Source organism: Haemaphysalis longicornis, unplaced genomic scaffold (genome assembly GCF_048455015.1).
Source record: "Haemaphysalis longicornis isolate Haplotype H1 unplaced genomic scaffold, Haemaphysalis longicornis Haplotype H1 scaffold_1, whole genome shotgun sequence".
Classification (NCBI taxonomy): Eukaryota; Metazoa; Arthropoda; class Arachnida; order Ixodida; family Ixodidae; genus Haemaphysalis; species Haemaphysalis longicornis.
In genome coordinates, this window is record NW_027526203.1 from 330,726,030 (window position 1) to 330,751,643 (window position 25,614).

The window sequence follows — 25,614 nt, forward strand, 5'->3', positions numbered from 1 at the left end:
GTACACCCTGCTGGGCTTCGTGTTTCAGGACAGCGTTCGTCAATTACCCTAACTTGCACCCAGAATCGTATATCCACTTACCTTTTCATGTTGCCTTCTCTTCATTCCAAGCTGCCATTCCATACAAAACCACCAAACTTATTGTCGGGGTTGAAGTCCGTTGAGCTGTGAAGAGAAGTGTGACTTACCAGCACAAAGAGGGAATGGTTGACTTTGCCGTTCGATTTTATTAGAAGTTTGGAAGAATGAAGAACTGCTTCCGTAATGGCAGATTTGCCCCTACGTTCTCAATAAAGCACAATGAAAAAGTGCAGAAAGAGCGAAGCACAAAGAAATACGTGACTTGGCATGGTCCTCTCCTTGCAAGTCATCGGGTCACCCCTCGCTGCTGCAGGTGACTATTTGTTTTCTTTGTGAGTAATTTTTCAGCTTCATCCAAAATCTGCCTTGTTTAAAAATACATAATTTTATTTCACTCAGAAATTCAAAACTTCAGCTTAAAAACTAAAGTAGCAAGAAAGTTCAACACACCGCTAAATCACAATGGGGAGATCCAAGTCCCACATAAGCATTGGAGGTCTGAAAGACGCCATAGCGCACAGCTCCATAACAATCAGACAAACCAAGACAGTTTAGCGTGCGCTAATACCTCAGGACACAAGTGCACATCTCCCCCTGAAATGCGACCTCACCGATGAATGGTGCCAGCCGCGATGTGTTGCTCGCGACGGAGCCTAGCACAGCACTGGGGAAGGTTAATTGAAACGCTGTCTGTGCTTTTCCCCTTCTACGGGACAGTACCATGGCGAGTGCGAAAACTTTAAACCTCGCATCTTTGCTCATGAAGAAATTAGCGCGTTTCATGCACTCTCGACGACAGCTTGAAACTCGCCGCTAACATGTTTTGAGCATTTGTTCAGTCATTTCTTAGTTCAGGCTGCGTTTATAGTATCAGTAAATGTGTTTTAGCGGCGCAAGGGCGTCTAAGGTGAGAGTGCCAGGTCAACGTAGTGGGTTCAGTGCCTTGGTTGCACGTTGTAATAAATTGTACTGTCAACTTCATGCTCAATGTGCACATAAGCTAAAAAAGTCGGAGTGGGCGTCACTATTCTGCTTGCCAACTGTGATGGTAATCACAGGGACTGCACTCACGTAGCAAGCAGGCAAGGCCGTTGGGGATGTTATTGTGATGAGGCTGCACGGGTATTACATTGGCGGCGCTATTTGTTTGGCATTTGCGCAAGGTATATTTTCTTGCTGTGCGGGGTATGGTCCTTTGAAGTTCCGGCTGCGGTAACTGAAAAAGAGGGAGCGTGGACCTGCCTTGAGGTATCAAAGGACAAAGTTAATAAAAAAAAATGGAAGGGTAAACAAACTACAAGTAACCAGATCTCCATGGCAAGGTGTTTACATCGGTCACACTACAGTGGTGCTCTAAGTCTGCGCGTCGAGCGCCATGTGCTCCGGGGTGCAGAATACTGGAGAAACTCGCCGATGGCTTCTACAGTGGAAGTTGGTACAGACAGCTAAGGTCAGCCACATACTTTTTTACATCGTTTTACAGTCCATAGAAGCACTTCGCCATTGAAAAAAAAAAACAGTCTGAAGCACGACACGTTGATAGAATGCGGTGACCGACCTTCCCGGACATACCCAGACGTACAGCATGCTATAAATACGTAATAAGAACACACACCCACACGTCTCACGCACATACTTGCGAAGTAATTAATCAACAATAAAAACAACAATGGTGAAAATAAGCGCACGTTTCAATGCACTGCTCTAACCACTTTAGAGAGCAAAGTTATGGCTCCGCGACGAGTAACATGGAACCGTTACAAATAAAGCACAGCGGGATTGTGCACCATTAAGATCACAAACACTGTTGTCCGGTTGATTTTCAATAACGGCCGCGTACTGCGAAGATCCAGTACTGTAATGTAAATGCCATAGTCGCGAGCATTTCAGGAGGATATGCTTTTTTGGCACGCCAGGATGTTAGTGACACGAAAAGAATTCACGTCTTCTTAAAGGACACCCTCTTGGGCGTCGCAGGCATCGCTGCTGTGCCGCCCATAGAGCCTCTGAGGAACGCTTCGATGGCGTCACCCAGAAGCATAGCGTCGACTACGTTACCCTCGTCCCACTTGACTTGTGATTCGTCCTTTTTAGCGGGTTCCTTCGCGCTATCCTCAGGGGCTTCTTTCTTGGCTTCACGCGTGCTGGCGTCACCAGACTGCTTCCGCTTGGTCTTCCGGCCTGTGGGCTCCTCCGCAGGGGATGTGGGCGCCTCTTCCAGGGATCTCTGAGGTGCGCCTTTCGCAGAAAGGCTGTTGCGCTTGGACTTACTTGGCTTGGCCTCTTCGCTGGTGCTGCGTTCGAGTGTGGTGGAGCCTCTGCGCGGTGCGGGTGGTGTCGACACAATCCTGGGGATGTTTTCAGCCGTTGGTTCGTACGGGTCAGTAGCCATGCCCGACGGGTCGATGGTGGCAGATCGCGTTGTCCGCAACGCCAGTTTCTTGGGTGACGTGGCACCGGCGGTCGGTATGGCAACGGAACCGATAGACGATTTCTTCTTTGTGTTGTGATGAATGAGGGAAAGGATGTCTTCCTTCTTGCAGACGATCCCCTCATCGATGCTCGTTCGCGGGGACACGTTTGGGGAACCATCCGAAGATTCTCGTGAAGACTTCCTAGACCCCTCTCCGCTACGCAGCCCTTCTGGTGAGCGGTCTTTGTTGACGGCCGAGTCACTGGACGAGTTGCGCTTTTTCATCGTAAACTTAACTTTTCCACTCGCGGACGGCTTCGCTTCCGGATCATCGGAGGTGCTCGTCGTTGCGGCGTTCACGGATAGCTTTTTTAGACCACGGAGTAACTCGGCCGAAGACATTGTCTTGCTAAAGAACTTGGAGGTCTTCCAGCCGGCCGCCTTGTTAAGTTTTTGCTTGGACTTTTCCCCGTCCGAAGAGCTAGTGGTTGGTTTAGTGGCCGTCGAGTCGACGACGAGCTTGTTGGAAGTGTCTCGGCGCGTGAGCTTGACCTTGAAGCTGGACGGCTGCGAGGCGCTCTTGCTCAGTGGCTCGGCCACTACCACTGTGCTCTCGGCGACGACCGCCGAGCGCCGGGGGCTGGACGAGCCACGGCGCTCGTCGCCTCGTGACGGCGACCTGGCCCGCTCGTCCGGCTCAAGGCCCGCCTGCGGCACCGACATCTGCCGCACAGCGGCCATGGCGCGCTGCGCCACCAGCACTAGGGGGTCGCTGCAGGAACACGCGTCATTCTCGGGGCTGGCAAGCTTCACGAGGATCTTGGGCAACAGGTTGCTGCCGGCTGCTCTACAGACTCGCACTGACCATCTCAGCGGCGCGGGCCGCTGCTTCGAGGGGGGCGCTCGTAGTCGGCCGTAGGACCCACCATCACTGGCCACCGGCCTCTAGACAGCCCCGATCGGTCCGCACGAGCAGCACCTGCAAATAGAACCGAATTAATTTCAGCGGTCTCGTTGGTGAACTAATTTCTGCCGGAGTAGCCGGCAAAGTGTTTACGACAACACTTCCTTTCGGATTTCGTAAAAAAATAATTAATCGAGCGAGCACCACGTGCCTCAAAAACGTAATCGACCCCATATTCACCTGCGCTTTTCTGGACCCTGTATGAAAGGAAGCATTCCTTTTTACGTTGGCTTAGATTATTCCAACTATTCAAATCGACCCTACTTCCACAAAAATATCTTCTGAGGAATGTGTTCCAGTACAGTGTTACTTGGATATTCGAGTCATTATTGCTACGAATGCGCATTTTCTCCCCCCACTAGGCTGAGCATCTCTTAGATGGATGGAAACAATACACACTAACATAAACATGACATTACCCTCACAGCCGGTGATTCAAAGCGTATAATCTATGGCGGAGATATCAAGACACCGCTGACTCAAAATGCGCCATCAACATAGCACTGAAGCCAAGTACACGCCCCTTCACGGCAAGCACCAGCGGTAGGTAAACATTGTCGAGCTGGAATCTAAGCTGAACTCGCTGGCCTAGCTGAACTGAAGGCTAGTTCCACGCCTGTGAAATCTGCTGAAACATCGGAGCTGACTTCGGCACGCTGAGGGCCACCTCGCGCAGGGGCGGGGGTCGCTCACATCGCCCCTCGCCGCGGTATGCGTGTACTCGAAGCCGACCCACGGAGGTCTCATAGTTTATCGGTGCATATAGAGGGCGGTGAAGTGCGCCCCGCGCCCTGTCGTGCGAGCCGTGATCGCACACTGTACGGCCGTCTGAAGTCACTCGGCCGTCTAGGCGGTGACGCCATCTGTCGACCCAGCGGGGTGCCTTCGCCTGGCGTGACGGGCATCAACGGAAATTGCGAGCCCCTAAACAACCCCGCTGTTAAAATAACAGTTAGCGTACACCCTTGAAGTGGGCGGCACACTGAACGGGTGTTTCGCCATCCCGATGTATGATTATTATGTTTTATGATTATTATGTTTTATTGGCCAATCTTGGTCAATCTCTCTAAGTGGTATGCTTGGGGCTTCGCTGTCGCAACGACCTTTACTCCATCATTGTTGCTGTAAGTGGGAGCTTCTTTTCTTTTATTGCAAGTGTTAATCATTGCGCCATCATGCGTTGTATCAGTAGCATCTTGACGTAGATTGAATGAGTCAAGGATATAAGACGCGTTCGTAGCACTTGATTCTGAGTCGGTTTTGTGGCGCAGTGGGCAGAGCACCATGTACCTCCCGTTCCGCCCACAGGGTCGTGAGATCGAAACCGGGTGCCGCTGACTATTATTTTTTTTATAGTGTAGGGGGAGGTGCGGACAACGCCGTATGGAGGGACAAGGCGAGTGAATGAGATGCAGTCGCATCTAAGTTTTTAAGGCGCCATAAAAGGACCCCTAAGACAACATACAACTTTGGTTTATTCGAAAGATTGGTAGGTTTGTATACTTTGACGCAATTTTCTTTGACAGGAAACCTTGCGGTGGTCACTCAGGAGTTAGTGTTTACAGGGGCAAATTTCGAATAACCCGCTTCCTTTCCCTTTAGTGATGTCGCAAAGGTACCGCGACGTACTGGGGGGGGCAGTCAATGAGGGGCAATCAGCACACCCGCTAGACCCCGTCGTGGAGAAACTACAAGTTTGGCATCGCTGATTAAACCTAGCAAAACTTACATAGCTGAGCGTTTATGCGTAAAATGATCCCATGCCGCGTGAGCGCGGTATACACTCTAATCATGGTACCGTAATGTAACTTCTAAACGGAAGTAACCTATAGCATAAAGGTTACAATGGAGCTAATTTCATATTTTCTTAATCCTAGTCCATTTCAAGGGTTACAGGCGTGAAGTTAATAGCGATGTAATGGTTACGTCCGCAACTTATAGGTTACTTAAACAAAATCCGACATGTAACCTTTACGTCGTAACCTATAAAACGCCCTGTAACCTATAAGAGATGCTTGTCGCGCCACCTCGCCAGGCGACCTGTGATTTCTGCGTTGCATGACGGGATACAGAGAAATGGCGGTGCCTGCCGACCCGGTGGCCGCGTTTTCGCGCCAGTCGATCGTTTTTGCCGCTGGGATACCCCTACAATGTTGAGCGTTTTGTTTACGCTGGCTGCATCGGGCGAACTTCATGAGTTCTTGGCCCATGCAATTGTCAGGTAGCTCTGTTTGAATAATTGAATTTTTTCTCATTAAACTCTTATATTATCGCGCTATTCTGTGGGTATTATCATTTTGTTTCAGCCATCGGGTTATATTCATTTTTCTCGCTGCACATCTTCGGAATGGTGTCTAGTTTATTCGTCTTGTAGGAACATATCCGGTTAAACAGAAGGTGTGTGCTGCAGAAAAGTAGTTCACTAAATGCTGCCCGAAATTTCTAAACTCACTTTTGTCCAGCACAAGCCTCTTTTTTTTTTTTTGCAAAATATTGCCCTACGGCATAATAAAATGCTTTCACATGTACAACACTTTTCATTTTTGTGAGTTTTTTCATTGAGAGGGTAAATTTGGTGATGGTCATTTTGAGACAGTGGGCCATTTTCACCATGTTAAGTGGGTTCATTATTCTCATTTGCACAAATCAGTCGTTTATTTATTCGCGTGGAATTGCAGGGCAAAGGGTTGTTTCACGTGATCCTAATGTAATGCAGTAAAGCGACTTTACAGAATGGTGGTATGTATGAGCCAGCATGCAGGCTGTTTGATTGTTTTTTTTTTTGATGATACAGAAATTGTGATGAATTTGGTTACAGGATGGGCTGGCCAAGTTACACAGAGACAGGTGCAGGTGTAAAAATGGGTGGTGCACCCTCATCGGTTCCTGGGTGTTCGAAAAGTGTGATTGCATCTGGCTACCTATGCTATGACTTATCAGGACTACTGTTTTTCTTGCAGGCAGTGTTCCTTGAGCTGACAAGCAGGACTCCCCTGCGTATGACACAAGTTGAAATGAAGTCTGATTTCAGTGGAAACAACGGTATGAATATGCAATAACTAAAACACATTCATTGAAATATTCTTTGTAAAGATGGCAACCAGGCCTGCACAGACAAAAGTATGATTCCCTTGTAAAAATGCGAGGCCTTTCTTCAAGTGTTATGGTGTTATATTTCGTATCTTATTTTGCCTCATGTTTAGTTACTCTTTCTATCAGTTCGTTACTGCATGTATGTTATGAGTTTACATAACGATGTCCTCAGCATGGAGCTTTGTAGTTTTTGAGCAACTATAGCTATTCTATAACATGGGTAGTTTTGCAGAGGCAACAAGAAAAAGAGCTCTTTTTTGAAAAGAGCTCTTATAACAAAAAAGGGCTCTTTAATAAAGCTCCAGTTGTTAGTGAGGGCTTCTGTTGTGTTTTTTTCGTCTTGTCAAGTTTGCGGTGTTCTTTCATTATGAATATATACCAACTGCCCATCTGTCAAGCCTATTGCATTTTATCCCAAATAACCCTTCTTGTCATTACAGGTACAGACCTCCTGGAAATTCCACTTGAAGATCGGGGCAAGTTCTAGATGGATCCACTCCCACAACACATCTGGACGAAGAAAAAATAAGTTGGCGATTCCTTTTTACCAATAGCTGAGGAAGAAACCACCGATCAGAACACCTTACTGAAATGAAAAACTTTTCGGCTTCCACAAGGGATCCTTGTTCAAAATGAAACTGCCAGTACGAAGGGAGGGAAGGGGGGGGAGAGTAATGTTTAAGTACAGCCAAAAATGGGATGCAGATGGCGTCAGCATCCTGAAAGCACGTTTCCTGGGTTTAGTGCGACGTTCGTTCTATTGCGTGTACTAGTAATTCCACATGAAGGCGCGGAAATGTTTTTGTTTTCTCTTTTGCAAATGTATGCGCGGCACCCCAGTTTATCTCGTAGCCCAAACGTTTCTGCCTTTTCTGGGTGAGCATGCAGAAACATTGCGCGAGATAAACTGGAACACGGCCCGATTAAAACTCTGGAGGGTTGGCCGGTATGACTACAGTGGCTTCGCTTGTTCTGAACAATGCGGCCAAATTACTCTGTGTAACGATTACTGAAGTGATGTGAAATTGTTTGAAATGCTATAAATCACTATCTCTGGTGTGGCCTTTCATTTCATTCGCTGGTCTGCGTCTTCATTTCCATGCAATATATTTTTTGTACTTCAAATGCGTGTGGTTTGGTGTGAGGGGATTATGGTTGCACTGGATTTTGTTTCTTTTCTGAAATTTTCTGTAGATGGCTCTTCAAGGTGGGGAAATCCAAGTGACGGTCCCTCACATATACAACTCCATCTACGGCCGCAGGGAAGAAGTTATTCAGATCAACTCGGGAAATATTCAGCGTGCCCTGATTTTGTGCCTGCTGCTTCTGTACTACGTAAATTGCGAAGCTTATCTCTTTCAATTTTTCTAAGTACCTTTTTTCATGCAGGAAATGTTAGATCCCATTGAAAGTTTGTCCAAAAGACAGCTTGCAATCGGCCTAAAAGCTTGTTAGTGATGCATAAAAAAAAGATAGCTTGGCGTGGGAATCACAACTCAGGTGGAATTGCAAAGAGGAACCTATGAGGGAAGGATGAAGTGTATACTAGATGGATTCGTAAAGACGGATGAATTCCGAGTGTAATATTACAGACTCTGAGTGAAACGGAGAATGTAGCGAATATATACATAAACACTGCTTTGTATGAAACAGTGATTTTGTAATGAATGTTCTTTCTACTTTCGAACATTATGCGTTTTTTCTGCGCGGACTGTGAAAGTGCACATCTGAGAACAATGTCATAAATTTAGCTCAAATTTGAATTCGTCTAAAATTGTTCGATGGCAGTATCCAAAGAATTCGAAATTCTTTGCATACATCCGTGCAAATATTGAGGTAAAGAATCTGTATATTTGGCCATGTTTTTGAAGCTGTTCACGAAACATTTATTAAATAGGTTTAATAAGGATATATGAATAAACCGAATTTTACCCGTGAATCTAAAGCAATATAGGAAAAGTCTAATACTCATTAAGGGACGATAATACCAGTGGGCTGGTTCGCAGCTTTGATTTATAATAAATAACCCACAGGTGTTTCATAATAATAAATGTGAATGTTCAAAACAACTGATGCAAAACTTCTGGAAATGTGCTCCTGTTTAAAGTGCAAACACGTGTGCATATACTGAAATTCTTTTTTGGTAGTCATGACCTAAGTTGTCACACAACAATTTTTGGCAAAAGGCTATGTTATCACAACTTTTGGGGCCTTTTGAAGTATGCTATCAAGTGCATGTTTCCACCAAAACTTGGTTTTACTAAAGCTTAAAGGGGTCCTGAAATACGTTTCGCCGATGCATGGATGTACATGTAACCAAATAAGACAATGTATTAGCAATCTCCTCCCGCAAGAATTTTGTTAAAGCGATGAGTATTAGCTGAGAAATCGTAAATGAAAAACCGCGCATTATCGTCGCGCCGCGTTTCCTCCTCTTTTCAACTGTTGACGGCGCGCGAGCACTCCCTCCCATGATGCTGCGCTAGTCAGCGGTGACGTACTTCCGCATTACGCTCCTCCGACTGCCGTCTGCTACAGGCAAGTTTTGTTGACACCATGAATTCCGCACTCCGCTCACGGATGGATAAGCGAACGAAAAATCTGGCCGCATGTGTGCGGTGGCCTGGCCTTGCCCTTTCGCGGTGTGCGTTGGTTGCTGCAGTGCAGCACGTGACTTTTAATCGGCGGCGAACTCGCAGCCGCTAGGGAGTATCTTGCGCTCGGTCCCTTTCATGCACCGCGCACTGTTTATCCAAAAAACGCCGTATCAGATGTGGCCCCGCTGGTGCCGGGTCTTATTTTGCGGTGGTGGTAAGTCCTGCCGGCGCCATGTGAAAAAGACATTTTAAACCGATACAGAACCCGTGCACAAAACGCTTCAATCATGTGACCAGTTCAGCTTGGGGCGACGCGTGGTGGAGAGCGGCAACGTTGGCAAAACATGCTCCGGCGCGGCTCTTAGCTTTCTAGCGCTGGAGCGAGCGACTTTCTTTGACAATCTCAAACATCGGTTGCCTTGGCAACAAGGCACAAACCGCCCCAGAGGTCAGTTACGGTTGCGTGATCCCGGTTCAGCTCGGGGCAGACGTACCACTTACTCTCATTAGGAAGTGTGAGATGCGTTTGGCATTACAGGAGGCGATGGTGTGTGTGTTGTGGACGCCTTTGTTTCGCGATGAAATGCGACGTTGTGCTTCTACGGGTGGATAGTGCTTCCCATGGTCTGGATTATCTTTCTCGAGCGACGTACGACTCACCCTCGCATGGGGTATGTGCAGAGTGCGTGGCTACAAGCCATCTCGGCTTGCGCGCCAGAGTTAAGTGACTTGCTGTTCGTCCCCGCAAACCGCGCGCGAGGTGAGTGCCGAATTTACGACGGGCAGGAGGAGGCAACCCATCGTCTGTCAATCGCGGTTCAGACTTGCAACGCATGTTGTGACGTTGTGTTCGTTCGAAACGCATCTCTGGATTGTTTTGAAGTGGAAAAAAATGTATCCGTCAAACCCGGGCATTCGGCTCAGGGCGTTCTCTGCGATTGCACGAAAGAAGTGCCACGGGGCTTCAACGCTTTCTTTATGGAACGTACTCCGGTAAGAGAATATCCATGTCGTGTTATGGCCGTGTTGCATTCAATACGAACGGTTAAGCGTTTGTTTACACTTGTTTCGTTTGTCGTCAAATGTCCAAGCACTCCGGCACTACGTTGGCAGATCAGCCGGCGAGTCGACGCTGAGCAGACGACTCATCTCTTTGCCGGAAGTGCGTGAAAAAGCCGCCCAATAGCAGGATGTCTTGCTCATGACGAACATCTGGGAATCGATGATGTAGACATGTGAAGATGGCGGCGTCCAAAAACACGAAGGAAAGGGTGAGAAAAAAGCGACAAACTTTGCAACAAAAGTGTGAGCTTTCCGCTGCGCGTAAAATAGTAATACTTGGCCCAGATGACCTTGACGACCCAATCTAACGGTTGCGCTACTTCATTTAGTGTGCTCAAAATGCCTTTCAGGGCCCCTTTAACGTTTTTTAACTAAAGCTCAAATTCATTCCCACAATTTACTAAAAGAACTATCATGCATGTTTGATGTTCGTTTCTTCAACGACACAAAGCTGATGCAAACATCAAATTCAGTTATGCCTGTTCATAAGACTTCAGCGTTGCCGATTCTCGCGAAGATTTTTGAGTGACAACCTGGGTAACGATTATCGAACAGGTAATGCAATGCATGTATATTAGAGAACATTTTCAAGCTTTCTGGCACCGCAATTTTAAGAATCATAAAAGTAACTTATTTTAGTCACAGCTGAGTGGCCGGCAGTTTATTCAAGGGACGAACACAAGACACCCGAGGCTTTCCGAGTTTAGACGGCGCAATGGAGAGATGGAGAGCATGATCGCACATATCGTCTTCCACTAGCGCAATGTTTGTTTACCACGCGGGAAAGGCGCCTTCGGGGTCTCGCCACAGCGGCGCAGGCGAAAGCGCGCGTGGCACGCAACATGACATCTTCCAGGAGTGTGGGCTTGGACGACGGTAGATGTCACTTATATAAAGGTATACATGCTGAAAGCTGCAAAGTAACCTATAACTAAGTAACCCTTACGTGTATACGTATATAACGGTTACTAAGATATAGGTTACCTCTGTACCTTATAAATTATAGGTCAGAAAAATTCGAAAATGTGCACCTCTATTAAGGGTTACCCAGTTTAGAGTGTACTCATAGGCCTTGCTGTTTATTCCGACGATGAAATCGACTAGAAGAATTGGACGATTTGGGCTTGCCTGAGCTGCCAGTACCTCATGAGAAACTGGCAGGCGAGGTACGTTCGGTGTTCGTTCGGATTTAAAAGCTACCATGCCATTTCGATGGCCACTCAAGAGATGGCGTGGCTTAACCGCACCTTCTTAAACCTATGAACTCTTTTGTGCTCCCCTTCCCTATTTCCCCTCCTTCTTTTACTCTCTGATGAATGTTTTTCTGTCCCTCCACCCATTTTGAGGCCGCTCGAAGCGTCCACCTCCGATTCGAGTTGACATCCCTTGCCCAATTGTTTTTCTTTTAACCGGTTTTTAACCGCTTTATCGCCGAAAAGTAACGTTACTTCTTGTTTAAAGTAATATACGCTTCCGCAAAAACCCATAAGAACTATATAAATATATTTTTAAAATTTCGTCGGCATCAGCCAGTCACGGCTATGTCTGCACTAGCCAATCACGGCTATTACATTTATAGCGTCACAAATTAGGCACGGGAAAATAGCTGACGGGTCGCCACACTTCCGTTCCCTCAATACATAACTTATTTGATGGAAGTCAGCGTTAAACTGGCATGAGTGTAGTTCTGTCGAGACAATCTTGCTATTGAAGCGAAGATGTATATATGTTGTCGTCGTAGCCCCTTTGAAGCGCACGCTCGGCTGTAGGGCCCAACACGGAAGACGGGCGCGCTTGCATTGTGGCGCGTTCTTTTTCTCAATGCGGGCCCTACAAATTCGGAGGCAGAAGTGTTCGCTCACTCGTGCAAAGTGTGCCGCTTTGCAGTCTTGTCGGCAGCGGCAGCCGCGGGTCGATGATGGCGCGCGAACACCGTCTACGAAGCCGTCGGCACGCACCAAAGGCGCACAAAAGGCCGTTCGAATGCCGTCGGTGCTCGCTGCGCCCGGCTCCTTTGCCCGCCCCCCGGCACGAATGGGTCCGTCGCTGCCTCACGACGCCCGCCTGACAATACGCGGCCGACGCAGATTGCACGCGTGCCTGGTCGCGAACGAGCGCTGCGGGCCGCAGCAGCTGCCGCTTGGGCGAACTTCAAACTGCCAGCATCGGGTTGAAGACAACGTGCAGGCGCGGCCGCAGCGAAGCCGAATGATTTGCGCCTCGTCGTCAGGGCTCGCACGCCGAAATTACCGCGGCGCCGAGGATTTCCTGAGCGGGTGGAGCGGAAAATTTTCTGCGCGGTAATTACGAAAGACGCGCGCAGTGCACCGCTTTACATCGACGCTGAAATAAACAAACGAAAAGCGTCGGGATAACAAATCATTGTTTCATGTGAACTCATCGTGTAAATGAAATATAATATTCTCCGATTGTTTGCTTGGAAATCTGAGGACCTGTTTCCGGATTACAACGCGACATTTGTGCTACGTTACCTCGATTGAGTGCATTGTTGGTGACACAACAGGGAAAGTATGAGCGGTTGTTTTTTATGCCGTAAAGATTGACTAAAACATTATTTAAAACTGGAGTTTATTTACCGATTACTGCGTCGACTACGGCATCTAATGCAGGTATATAAGGATACTCGTGGGAAGTATATTTCGAATTCAGCGAGGAAGAGACTAGTCTTCGAAGGAAGATCAATAATAAAATTTAGAAAAGAGATAGGAGGAAAGAACAGCCTTTCAATACTTCAGAAGCGGCACGCGGTTTAAAAAAAGACTTTTTTTAAAATTCCATGAACGAGCGCAGATAAAAAAGTAATTTTGCATCCTGGTGGTACCTTTTCCTGGCTGAGATTAAAGTTTCGTGATTTGGCGCTCTTTACCGTATAGTTGGCCTTGCGCCATAAACATCCAACCATTATCACAAAGTTTTGTTATTAATTTATTGTGTGAAACGCAACCAAAAGCTCCGAACAAATATTGTTGTATGGGGTTAACTTGACCATGGGTATCGATGTGAACTGAGAAGCCTTGTATTATTTTTGCCAGTTGTGTGACTATTGAGAGGCCCTTACTGAAACCTCGTTCAAAGACGACAAAATACGCTTTCTATCACGCATTTCAATGCTTCGGTGTACTTCTTATTTGGGAACAGATGCAATTTTAACCCCTGGTAGAGAGTGCACAGTAATTAGTGAATCGTTAAAATGACAGGTTTTGCTTCAAGCGAACAAATACTAACAAAGCACCAGTAGGGGCTAGTTGGGGCTGCATAGCAAGGGTGGAAACACGCTTGCATTGTGTTGTAGGCATGGACATGGAAAAGCGACAACACAAAATGAGAGCGAAATTATCAACTGATACATTACAGTATAGCGAGCCATATGTACACACTTCTTGCTAGGGAAAAAATGGTATAATATAATATCATAGGCCAGTGTTTTTGTGGGTTTGACAGCAGTATACGAGCGTAGAGACAGGCAGTCAGTCTTGGAAACCCAACGGCACCATTTATTTATCGGATGAGTGAAAAGAAAATGAGACGGTTTTTTATTTCCATAAATAACGCAGGTACTGGCTATCGGCGGTACAATTAAGGCAGATTACTACGAGTGAATATCATACAATATGGACGCGCTTGAAATACACTGGCCGATATTTAGGCTCCTTCCTTGGCTTCGCAGGAAAAATGAAGCGTGAAATATGACATCGACAACGAAAGAGGCATTGAAGAACACAGGGGGTGGGCGAGCGCTCTATACCGAGGGCTGTACTTCGCTGCGTGACTTCGAAAATGGGCACGCCTCCGGTGCCCTGATGCAAGCGTTCATGATGGAACAGCCATCATCTGCCCTCATGCTTCTTAGAACAAAGATCAATTCGCGTTTCCCGTGGGTTATCAAGAGAGAAAAAAAGCTGGCATGATCCATCTCTACTCCAGCCAGCGGGCTGTTTGGGCACTTAGACGTGACAGGGTGACCTACGTAACAATTTCAGGCTTGGTGACGTCCCAAAAGCTCCCATGTAGGCTTTGCACACAACCTCTCTTACAGTATACGGACGCTCGCATAGAAATACATATGCAGATAAATTTATAATCATGCGCCTACATTCCCACATATGCGCGCACACATGCACGCGCACACTCACACACACTTTAAACACGTTATGAACTATTCGCCGCGAGATCGACATGTAGGTGGCGACAGCGTCGCGCTGCTAGTGTGGACGCTCCGCTGAGCGGCCCGAAAGAATGCACGCTGTGGGCGCGCTTCGTGCCGTTTTTCGCGCCGTATGTGCGCTCGAAAGGTGCAAACAAGAGTGGTATGCTGTATTTATTTATTTATTTATTTATTTATTTATTTATTTATTTATTTATTTATTTATTTGTTTGTTTATTTATTTATTTATTTATTTATTTATTTATTTATTTATTTATTTATTTATTTATTTATTTATTTGTTTGTTTATTTATTTATTTATTTATTTATTTATTTATTTATTTATTTATTTAATAAATAAATACCCACAGCGCCAGGGGCATTACAGTAAGGGGGGGGGGGGAGAACACAACAAAATAACACAGGGTTGCAGTCAGCCGCACACCGGCCTTACAGCATTGCAAGCGCACAAAACATCTGTACAATGCAGACATACACCACAAATAACCACCTATAAAATCATTAGGTTGATAGAACGCAAATAGAAAAACAATCAAAACAACCAAACGCGTTACACCAACTTCGAAAAGAACGAATCATTAGGTATAACCGATACAATGTCACAGGGCAAGTTGTTCCAGTCGCGAATAGTATGGGGGAAAAAGACGACCGAAAAGATTGAGTTTTGCAAAAGTATACCCTGATCTTAAATGCGTGATCGGTACGTTTTGATGTATAATGGGTAGGCAAGAGATAGTTTTCACGTACTATGCCTGTTTGACAATGATAAATTGCATGGAAAAGTTTTAATCGAAATTTTTTTGCGGCGGGTTTCCAGCAAATCCCAGTTTAGCTGGTCTTTCGCTACGGTCGCACTAAATCTAACACCCGATCTGCCGGAAACAAAGCGCGCAGCTATATTTTGTAACCTTTCCAATTTTTGTTTATCGCGGACTGTCGGCGGATCCCATACCGTGCATGCATATTCCATGATGGGCCTTACGTTCACCTTGTAGAGCAGGTCTTTAGATTCTAAGGGGAAGTCTTTTGCATTCCTACGAAGGAAACCCAATGCCCTGCCGACCCGAGCTGCCACATAGTCAACCTGGCGCTTCCAGTCAAGGTTGCACGTAAAATAAACACCTAAGTGTTTGTACTCCGTTACTTGACATAACGGTTCATTGTTCATAACATAGGAGATTTCATTTAGGCTTGTTTTTCTTGCAAACATCATATAAACTGTTTTACGTAAATTCAAAGTCATGTTCCATTTTAAACACCACTGACTGATTTTATCAAGATCACATTGGAGGGCATGTAAATCTTCATCCGCTTTGATTTCTCTGTACAGCACGCAGTCGTCTGCAAAAAGCCTTATTCTAGAATTAATTTCGAAGGTGATATCATTTATAAAAATTAAGAATACGAGCGGAGCCAAAACTGAACCTTGTGGTAAGCCTGATGTAACGTCCGCCAAGTTTGACCGTACTCCATTAAATACGACAAATTGCCTCCTCTAGTCTAGATACGCTCTTACCCAGCTTACTATCGGCGGATTAATATTATAGGTAGTCATTTTGTCAATAAGCAAGCTATGGGACACAGTGTCGAAAGCTTTCTTAAAGTCTAAGAACAGTCTACAGTTAATTTATTATCTAAAGCTTGAGCTATATCGGGAGCGAATTCGGTAAGTTGAGTTACACAGGAGAAACCTTTGCGAAAACCAGTTCGGTTCCTCAACGTTCAATGTATAGCATGGAAGCGGCAATAAGTTTTCATTACTACGCCGAAATAGCGGCGACCCATCGGGAATATCAGAACGGCCGGAATAATGAAAATGAACTTTTACTCCGTGGCTCGTAGAAAGCTCGATCTTTCAAGACTATGGCTTTGAGCCTTAAATAAAAGCATAAAATAGAAACAAATTAGGAAGCCTCGATCTTTGGAATTCAGTTTTCAACAGCAATTTGAATCGCTTTCACTGGTACCATGACGCATTCTTGCATTGTGGGATGCCCTGAAATGGTAACACCACTTAACTGCCCCGACATTCTTTCTTAGAGCTTACGACATTTTTTGTGTGTTCGAAAGGCAACATAAAATTAGTGAATTTTAACCAGCGCAGATATATAAATGCAACCGTTATAACGGGTCTTTTGCGCGCAGCTTTAGTTAAACAGAATTTTAGCGACTCTGGGGGCAGGTTTGATGAATAACGGTGTCGGATCACTTATTTACGGCTTTCGTCGCAAGTGAACTTGCGAATTAAATTGCTAACGCGCGCAGTACAATCAACACCTCATGTTTAGCTAGACTTTTGCGAAGTGACAAGCAGGTTTACAGTGTGCAATCCAAGCTTCTGGGATCTCACAGCTAGCACAGATTTTCTGTTACGGCTGCACTGTTGACCATTTGCATTCCCTTTAGAATCAAACAGGTGCCTAGAACAGCGAGATGTGTTTGCATTCTTGCGTAATGTCACTTACGAACCATGAAGATGGCAAATGAAGTTGCCCTGTTGCAGATGCAGTAAGACATTCCTCTTTATTTCTAGTTACAAAATAGTGCAATGGGTTCCCGGTAACTGCTTTGTGTTGTAAACTGACCCTCGCTTTTGTCGGCATTTAATTCTTGGAAATTGGTTAAAAAAGGCACGGATAAAAGTTTTGTGTGCTCTTCGTTTTTTTTTGGGGGGGGGGGAGGTGGGGGGCGGGAGGGTTTCTGGCAACATTCCAAACGCAGCGAGAAGAGAAACCAAGTAACGGGAAAAACCAAACGTTGGCGATCAGAATTAGTTGCAATTGGAAGTACGATAGGCGTCGTGTTCCGTAGCGATGAAAATACAGTACTTCAACAAATAAACGCCAGTATTTTGAAAACTGATTAACCGCCCTCTTAAAAAAGCCCGACATTGTCCAGGAATTGTCGCTCGCCTTTCTCAAAATGGTATTTAAAGCGAGCATTGTGGAGGAAAAAAAAATCAGCGAGTCGTGGCGCACACCCTTCACACATTTGGGCAACAACATGCATTATATTACGCGATTTTTCCTTTTTTAAACTTAGGTCCACCTTAAGGGGTTAAAACCTGACCATATTATCCATTTGGTTATGCTGAGTGAAACACATTTTTGGAAAAGTGATTCATGTTGTGATTTGAAAATGGGGAAAATAAAAATGACACACGAAATGCTACAGGACAGACGCAAACTCACAACTGCTTAATTTTAACGAGAAATTTTCCTGAAATACGCTTGCGCATCAACAGAAACGTATTTAAAATAATACATAAAATTACCGACACAGTATACGCAACGACTGCCCAAAAATAGTATTTATTTTCAAAAACGTATGGGAAGAGTTCGATCACGCAGGAACTTGCGTGTGTAAAATACGTCCCCGGTAATCTATGGGCGATAGCGCACGGGTCGTGTGCAGTGTAATTATTTTGTTTCTTTTTTCTAAAAGGACACAGCGCAATTTTACAAGGGTGTGGGAAATGTACGGGTATGCACGGGTCTTGTCGCTTCTTACTTGTTTCTTGTAGTAAACTTGAATCCCTTAAATAAACCACCATGCCACCTTTAAAAAGCACCCATTGACGTTCCCGAAACGGCAGACGACTACACTCATCAATAAGAAAAGTCTAATGTGTCGAAACAATGTTTATAACACGTTTCACGCTCAAGCGGTGACCACGGCGATAAACTAGCGTATTATCCCCTTACAGCCACTGATTATTGCGTTTCCAAATGAAATCTGCGTGAAGATGTAATTATGTCACTGCTTAGTGCCAAACAAGTGCTCATATTCGTGTTTTTTATCATGTGCAGCACGCGCCTTGCGCCGCGCGCAACTTGAACGAGCAGACGACGCTAGAGCGCCATCCACACTAGGAGCGGTTCGTCCCGCCGCCGCCAGGGGCCGACTGTGTTCGATCTCGGGGCGATTGATTGATTGATCGTAGGGTTTAACGCGCCGACGCAACGCAGGCGATGGGGCGCGCCGTAGTGGAGGGCTCCGGATTAATTTTGACCACCTGGGGATCTTTAACGTGCGCCGAAATCTCGTGCACACGGGCGTTTTCGCTTTTCGCCTCCATCAGAAAAGCGGCCGCCGCGGCCGGGAATCGAACCCGCGACCTCGGGCTCAGCAGCGCAACGCCTTAGCCACTGAGCCACCACGGCGGGTGATCTCGGGGCGAATAGTTGTTCACCTTAATGTCATCCTGTGCAATTCGTTTCGTTCTATGTTTAAAGGGACACTGAAGGGTGGAAATGAGTTGGCCCGTATCGGTAGGTTACGATGCCGATAATCTAAATACACCATTCTCGCTGTTTAATAAAGCAGAAAATGCCAGAAACGTGAAAACGGATGTCGACGCCCCGTTCATTTTTGGGTACTACTATGGTTTGTGACGTCAGAAAAATAGTGAACGGTGAGAGCTCACTGGACAGGCCTGTATAAATTTGTTCCTTAAATCAGTTCTTAAGTGCTTCAGCACGTCAAATAAATGTAAATAAAAACTTTCTGTGTGCGCATCTTATTTAAAAGAAACACAGACTACAGCTTTCATACATTGTGAGACAGGCTGCTTCGTTCACGTGACAGAGTCAGCCATCATGCTTTCAGTTTCGTTTTAGAACAGACGTGCTTTACATTGGTGCGAAACTAGCGGAGTCAAAAAGTTGCAACGACATCTACGTTTGGGTCTTAAGATTTACGACGCGATAGCGTTACTTCGACGCCAAAGGAACGTTTATGACGCCGAAGGAACATTAACGATTTACGATTTGCTGCGTGTACGATTTTTGCTTTCCAAGCGCCGAAAGTAAGTCAAGAAAGCAAGACTAGCCTTAACGGTTTTTAGTGGTTCAAAGTTCTTATTCCCTTATGGCATGGCCGATTTGAACGTTTTGGTAATCGCTTAGAGAGAGATAAAAAAGAGAATACCTTCGTTCAGTACTTAAATAGTGGGAGTTGGTGGCTGAGAGAAGACCCGAAGTCCAGAGCCCTGCATGCAGCAGCTCGTTTCCTGCCTTTTCAATCACTTCACGCTGATCTTGAGGAGACAAGGTGGAAAAAGCTGCCTCCCATTTCTCAACGGAAGTTTTATATGTAATGTTTGAGTTGTTCCTGCCTTAGCATACACTTGGACACGGCTAGGTTTCGCGGACTACGGTGGATGTTTCCCCACATTTAGCAGAGTTTTCAATTAACATCGTATGTTTCCTACCAAACATCTTTGGCCATCTAGATTTCTGAATATGCACAATGGTTTGTATCCTGCGCAGAGTTCCCGATTCTTCAGCCTTGTGAGCCCTTATTGCGCGCGAAGGGTGTTGTTCCTAGGCATAGAAAGAGGAGATTTCGGGGAGGGTAGTAACACAGTCATGTGCGCAAGGAGCACGGTATGTGAGTTCGCATGCTTCTTAGTCAGCAGCCTTGATCTTCTCCAGACCCTCGCATCCGGGTGTCCATATAATGTGAACTTCCTTCATTGTGGATGGGAGTATCTCTCCAAAGCGTTTAGGTTTTCCGTCTGTAATGATGTTCGAAATGCTGCAATGAGAGTCTCTAATGAAGTTTGTGCTTCTAGTTGATCGTTTTGAGTGTCGGATTGCCAAGACGATTGCTTCAATTTCCGCTTCTTCCGTTCCTATGTGTGGGGGAGGGTCATCGAGTCACAAAGATTGCCAGGGTAGTTCACTGCGACGATTGCTGTCTCAGTACTTTCGTGCATTCCGGCGTCGGTGTATATTGTGTTTGCAGGGTTTTGGTACTTTAACAGAATGAATTTGATGCTTGCTTCTCGTCTGTCCTTGTGTAGGTTTGATTTCGATTGGGAAGAGTTTTCGTGAGAAGTAGCTGGATCGGTGACAAGTCTTTTATGGCGTTTAGTTCCTTTTCCGGAGGGGAGGAGGGGGCGTGCCTAGCTTGATTTGTAGCGGTCATTCTTTTCTTGATTTTTGTTTTTGCTTCCTTTCTCTTCGGGGGCACGTGAGGGGCTGTGTCGCGTTAATTCTTTTCTTTACGCATTTGTTTTTTTCTCTCCCGCGTTCAGCTCGCTTCCACCTCCTATCTGCTGTCACCTCCTTCTGCGCAAGGACGACACGGGAAATCCCGACCAACGGGAGGCTAGCAGCTTCGCTGTAAAACATTACCTTAGTGGCTGTAAAAACTGAAGTCCTGGCTCAAGTTTAGCTGCCAAGTGTTGCGCTTGAATGAACTTAGTATTGTTCTGATGCTGTGCACTTTGATAAACACGCAACAAAATTAAGCAAAATTTGATGTTAATTTCTTCACGGCGCCCGGTGCACACCGCGAGAAGCAAAAAGCGCATTTTAACCAGCTGCAACACATTGTAACTAGGAATATGTGGTTTATTTCGCCATCAGCATAGAAAGGACACTCTGGGATCATTGTGATTGCAGCCTTTCAAGTGTCACGCCATAACAAGGAACCTTGAATGACCACGACGGTCTTTGCCTTTGTGAAGAAGAGCTTCTGCATAGGCTGTGCGTGTGACACTAAATATACGCGTGCAAGATAATCAATGACCTGGTATCCCGGCCGTTCTCGCTAGACACCCGAAACAGTGATTTCTCTCATTCGCGGGGCGTGTCTTCTCGCTAGGGGGAAATGGCTCGGAAAACAGAGTTCCTCTGAGAAAAAGAAGGATGCCGCGGGCGGATAAATTGCGAGCACGCCAGAAGAAACTACGAGCGGAAGCAACGAAGGGAAAGGCTGGTACAAAAGGGGGCAAGAAAATGGAGAAGCGTGCAAAGACGAAGAGGGGCTCGAGCAAGCAAGCGGACCATCAGCGGGGGCTGCATGTCTGAGCCTAACGAGCCTCGGGACGGCCGCGCACAATGCGGGACGGCAGAGCAGGCCATCGATCTTTGCACCCACCAAAGGAAACATAGCACGGCGCGCGCCAAGCAAGCCGCCGGTCGATGTGCGAGGCCCAGTCGTGACAAAGGGCGGCCGTACGCCAGCGATGTGGCCACCTCCGGATCGGCCGGCACGAGATGACAGCCCTGCCAAGGGGGCTAACATAAGTGCTTAATGTGTGAAGTACGCGTGCGGGGGAGTCTGCCATTCTAGTTGGCACTGTTCGAATCTCACCTGCTTCGTGGGAGCCTATAGATAGCCTGACATGCCGGGCGTAAAGCGCGAAAGGCACGCATTGAAAACCCAAACTACAGATGACCCTTTCCACTGCAGGCCGGGTCATTAAAGCGGTTGCGACAACAGCCCGCCAAGCTCGCTTTGCAGAGCACTGGCCCGGCGAGACTCCTTGACCTTCTGCAGGACACGCGGATGCCTAAAAAAAAACATTTAAGCCACAGCCAGTGGCGCAAGATCCTAGTGTTTCAGCACACGCACGACTTGTGAGGCCAATTCATTGTGTTCGAGCACAGCGCAAACCATGCGGTCGTATGGAGCGACAACCCGTTGTAACATTTTTGCTGCCGTAGCAGGGCTCGGGTAAAAACGCAATCACCACACACTATTGAGAGTAGGAGGCGTCATGTTTTGAACTGATGAAAACAGACGAAAAGAAAAACTTGAGGAGAGCCAGTTTGGGGCATAACAGGCTGTGAGCGTAATGAAATAAGGCCGGCGGAGCAAGCACAGACGGACACACGACCTTTATCGGTGGCTCAGTGGCTCAGGAGTTGTGCTGCTGAGCCCAAGGACACGAGTTCGATTCCTGCCGCGGCGACCTTTTTAAAGACTATAGTCTTTCTTGGACTACTTAAACACGAAAATTTGGTCTGTCCGTCGGTCTATCTGTCCGCCCGTCCGTCCGTCGATTTAGCCTTGTGGCCAGAGGTTGAAATGATTCGTAAAAAGGAAGTATATGTGCGCAGTACCGTTCGACACTCCTGAAACTGCTGGTATTGGTTACACATGTCTTCATTATTTAGCGCGAAGAAAGCACCAGGCACATTTTAGGCAAAATATAAGTACTTAACCGGCAGTCCCCGCGCCGTTTTAGTTAGGAATACACTTTGAGTTGGTCTTTACGATAGCAAGTGAAAAAAAGTGGCCGCGGATCTGCTCACTTCGCTGCAAATATCGTCGAAAGACAAAAAAAGCCTTGTGCCTCTCGTCTCTCCCCTGACCACCTCTCACACTCTTCGCCTCCAGTCTCATGCCCCCCACGATAAACACGGTAGACGTTCGCTCAAATCAATTAAATTTCTCCGCCTTCCACTGCTGCTCGGGGGATGCTTTCGTTACTGCTCGACCTGGAATGCCGCTGCAACGCCTAGTCTCGCGCCGTAACCTTTTTTGTATTTCAGGTCAAAAAATAGTTTCCAGCGTGTTGGTTTTTTTATTTCAATAGCAAAATATCGAGCTCGCATGTACTTTTAATTTAAAGAACAGTGCGAGCACCAGTTCTGTCTTGATGTCTTGCAACCAATATGTCTGATGTTTCCTTTTGGCTCAGCAATCTTGACAAGTATGAAGCACGTTTCCATATTTAGTGGTCTGGAAACGTTTTAGTGTATAAACTTCTCGTATAAACTACAGACGGCACCAGCGAGAGGCTGAAAGTTTCGCTTTAATAATGGACAAACGGCGCTACAGAGTGGCACGGCCAGTGTCCTTCCGTGCACCCCTCTTCCCCCACTGTTTTGTTTATTTGTGGGCGGTCATATGCATAGGATGATGAACAGGCCCGCCCAGCGCTAAGTGCTAGACCTTAAGCGTCAAACATTTATACCTTAAACGTCTGAATGCTTTCAGGAGCATAATTCCATTTTTGAGGAGCAATGCTACCGCTTGCATAACTTGCTGGCGGTAACATTGTGCTCCAAATAGTGCTTTGTTATTGGTTTGTTTATGACTTGTCGCAAGCGCGTGCCGGCGAACGGTTATTTTATCCTTTCTTTCAGGGGGCGTGGCCTATTGTTTCTTCCTGCCTTCACCATTACCCGGCAATCCTGTTTCGTAAAAAAAGAGCGTAAACCGTTCGCCACTCCCCTGAACAGTTCTTCTCGATGTGACTAGTCGCTTTTTTTTTAATGACCGTAGTCCGAGATACATGTATGCAGTTCAAGCGCCACCGCCTTCGCTTTGCCGACTCTAGACTTTGCCCGTCACTTTGTTCGACAGGTTCTTCAACGTTTTCTTTCTTGTGGAGCACCTGTTCGCTCCAGTAAAGCCTATGTTGGAGCAACTTCGGAGGCGTCGTCCGCTGCGGAAGTTTGGCCGGCTCCGCTCATGACAAGAAACAGATCGCGCGGCTTCGAGCATCTCATGCTTACGTATAAAAGACGGCACATTAAGGTTTTTCGTTGACTACCAATGACTGAACCGAACCACAAAGAAAGACGCCTACCCCTTACCACGGATCGATGACGCCCTGGATCGCCTCTGCCTTGCAAAGTACCTTTCTTCGATGTAACTCAAAACAGGATACTGGCTAATTGAAGCGGTTGAGAGAGGCCGCGGAATACGGCGCCTGTAACGCCACACGGATTGCACGAGTTCAAGGTGGTGCCGTTTGAGCTGTGGAAGCCACCAGGGTGTTTTCAGGAGAGATGGGACAGGCGTGTCCGGTCGGCACCTCTAGTTCCGACGAAAATTTTATATTCAGCCCCTTCTGCACAAACATACGTGAAGTTAGTTTTAAGAAAAAAAAAATGCCCATCGAAAAAAAACAAAATCCAAATCCGGGCCGCGGGCAGACGCGTTCGACGAGTCGCGCGAAATACGACACTTTGACAGCTGTAAAACACAAACTATTACAGTGATTGCTGCAGGTTATTTTTTTTTTTTCACAGTGAAGCTATTAGCCTCTCGTTGGTCGGAAAATTTCGTGTCGTCAACAAAAAACCCAGACGGGTACCAGCCGTACCCATCCAAGACAACGAGCGCATGCCTCAGGCTAATCAGGCAGACAGCATGGAGCTCAGTATTCGTTTAAAAACACGAAACCAGCATCGAAATTGCGTGATGGATGAAAAGGCGCCTGTGAACAATAGAAACCCCCCTCACCTATTTGTTCCTGGCGAAGATTGGGATCGCAGATGCTCTCGAAAAGGGGGTTGACGTCGTCTCAGGGCCAGTGCATGCGTCAGGCTTTGCCGCCAGAGAAGCTGAGCGCAAGCGAAAAGCCCGCCGAGACGACGAGGAATATTTCATACCCTCTCCCAACAGCGTGTGTAGTGGTTTACCATAGAGTTTCTTACAATATACACTAGAGAGGAATCTGGCGCTAGCGTCTATGCGGCTCACATCAAGGCCGTCTGTGTCGTCATGGACCGCCATTAGACCATGCACTCGCCTTAGTATCATCATCGGCTTGGATTGAAACGTTTTAGTGACCGCAAATTTAAACAAAGTGCCACAAAAACGTGAAAACTGGTGTGCAAATACGTCAGTGGTAAATAAAATAGGCTGTTTTAGAACTAAAGAAAAGGGACGTAAAGCGTATTTTTGCCGGGACGGTTGTGTCTACTATTATGCAGACCAAGCTGGAAGTTAACAACAGGGTTAATATTTTGTGGGAAACTTTATTAGAGACTCTTATTTTATTAATTTTACCATTACTTCAAACAATAAGTTGTTTTAAGAGCTTGGAAATATTTTTTTGACCGTGCCTATGAAAACGTCGCCTTCATGGCGAACCGCTGCACCGATTATCAGCTGCAGTTTAACAAAACTTGTTGCTGAGCGAGTTGGTTCGTACTTGAAGAAAAAAGCAAACGTGGCGTTAAGCAGTCGTGGGCGAATACAAGGTATGGACGGCCGCAGGCACCCGTGTCTGTCGTATCTTGTCTTCGTCGAAGTATGTTTTCTTTCTTTTTTTCGTCAGCTACAAATTTCCCGATGGCATATTTCCCGCTGAGTCATATGTCCTTCGACTGCGGTATGACCAACGTCAGGTGCGATCACGCACTGCCTGCCTTTTCACCGAACACGGCTACCACAGAACAGGGACGATTTCGGTAGAGTGAATTCTAGTTCACTGTAATTTCGGCTTCCTCGTAGCTCGTAGACGTCTTAATGCATATTGAAGAAAGCAAATCCCCAAAATTGCTTAAGAATCCAATGGTCATGCCAAGCCCTAGCCAGATGTGGGGGTCTTCCCATAATCCCCCACGACAACATGGATTCCCAGGCGCAGTTTCCTCTCTAGTATATTTTCTAAGAAACTCTATATGGTTTACAACGGCTTCGCTGGACATCCACGTTGGCAGGGCGGGATGGCGGCCATTTTTTT

At 46.5% G+C, this 25,614-nt stretch overlaps 1 protein-coding gene across 1 annotated transcript in view; it reads right to left on the reverse strand.

Moving 5' to 3' along the window:
• Nucleotides 1-452: 452 nt before the first annotated feature.
• The window catches only part of LOC144152254 (uncharacterized), a 298,440-nt gene continuing 273,278 nt past the window's right edge, over nt 453-25,614 (reverse strand). The window contains exon 3 of the mRNA XM_077683490.1: nt 453-3,473. Within this exon, the coding sequence (XP_077539616.1) occupies nt 2,021-3,235 (1,215 nt within the window). The 5' untranslated portion in view covers nt 3,236-3,473 and the 3' untranslated portion in view covers nt 453-2,020. The remainder of the gene's footprint in view (nt 3,474-25,614) is intronic.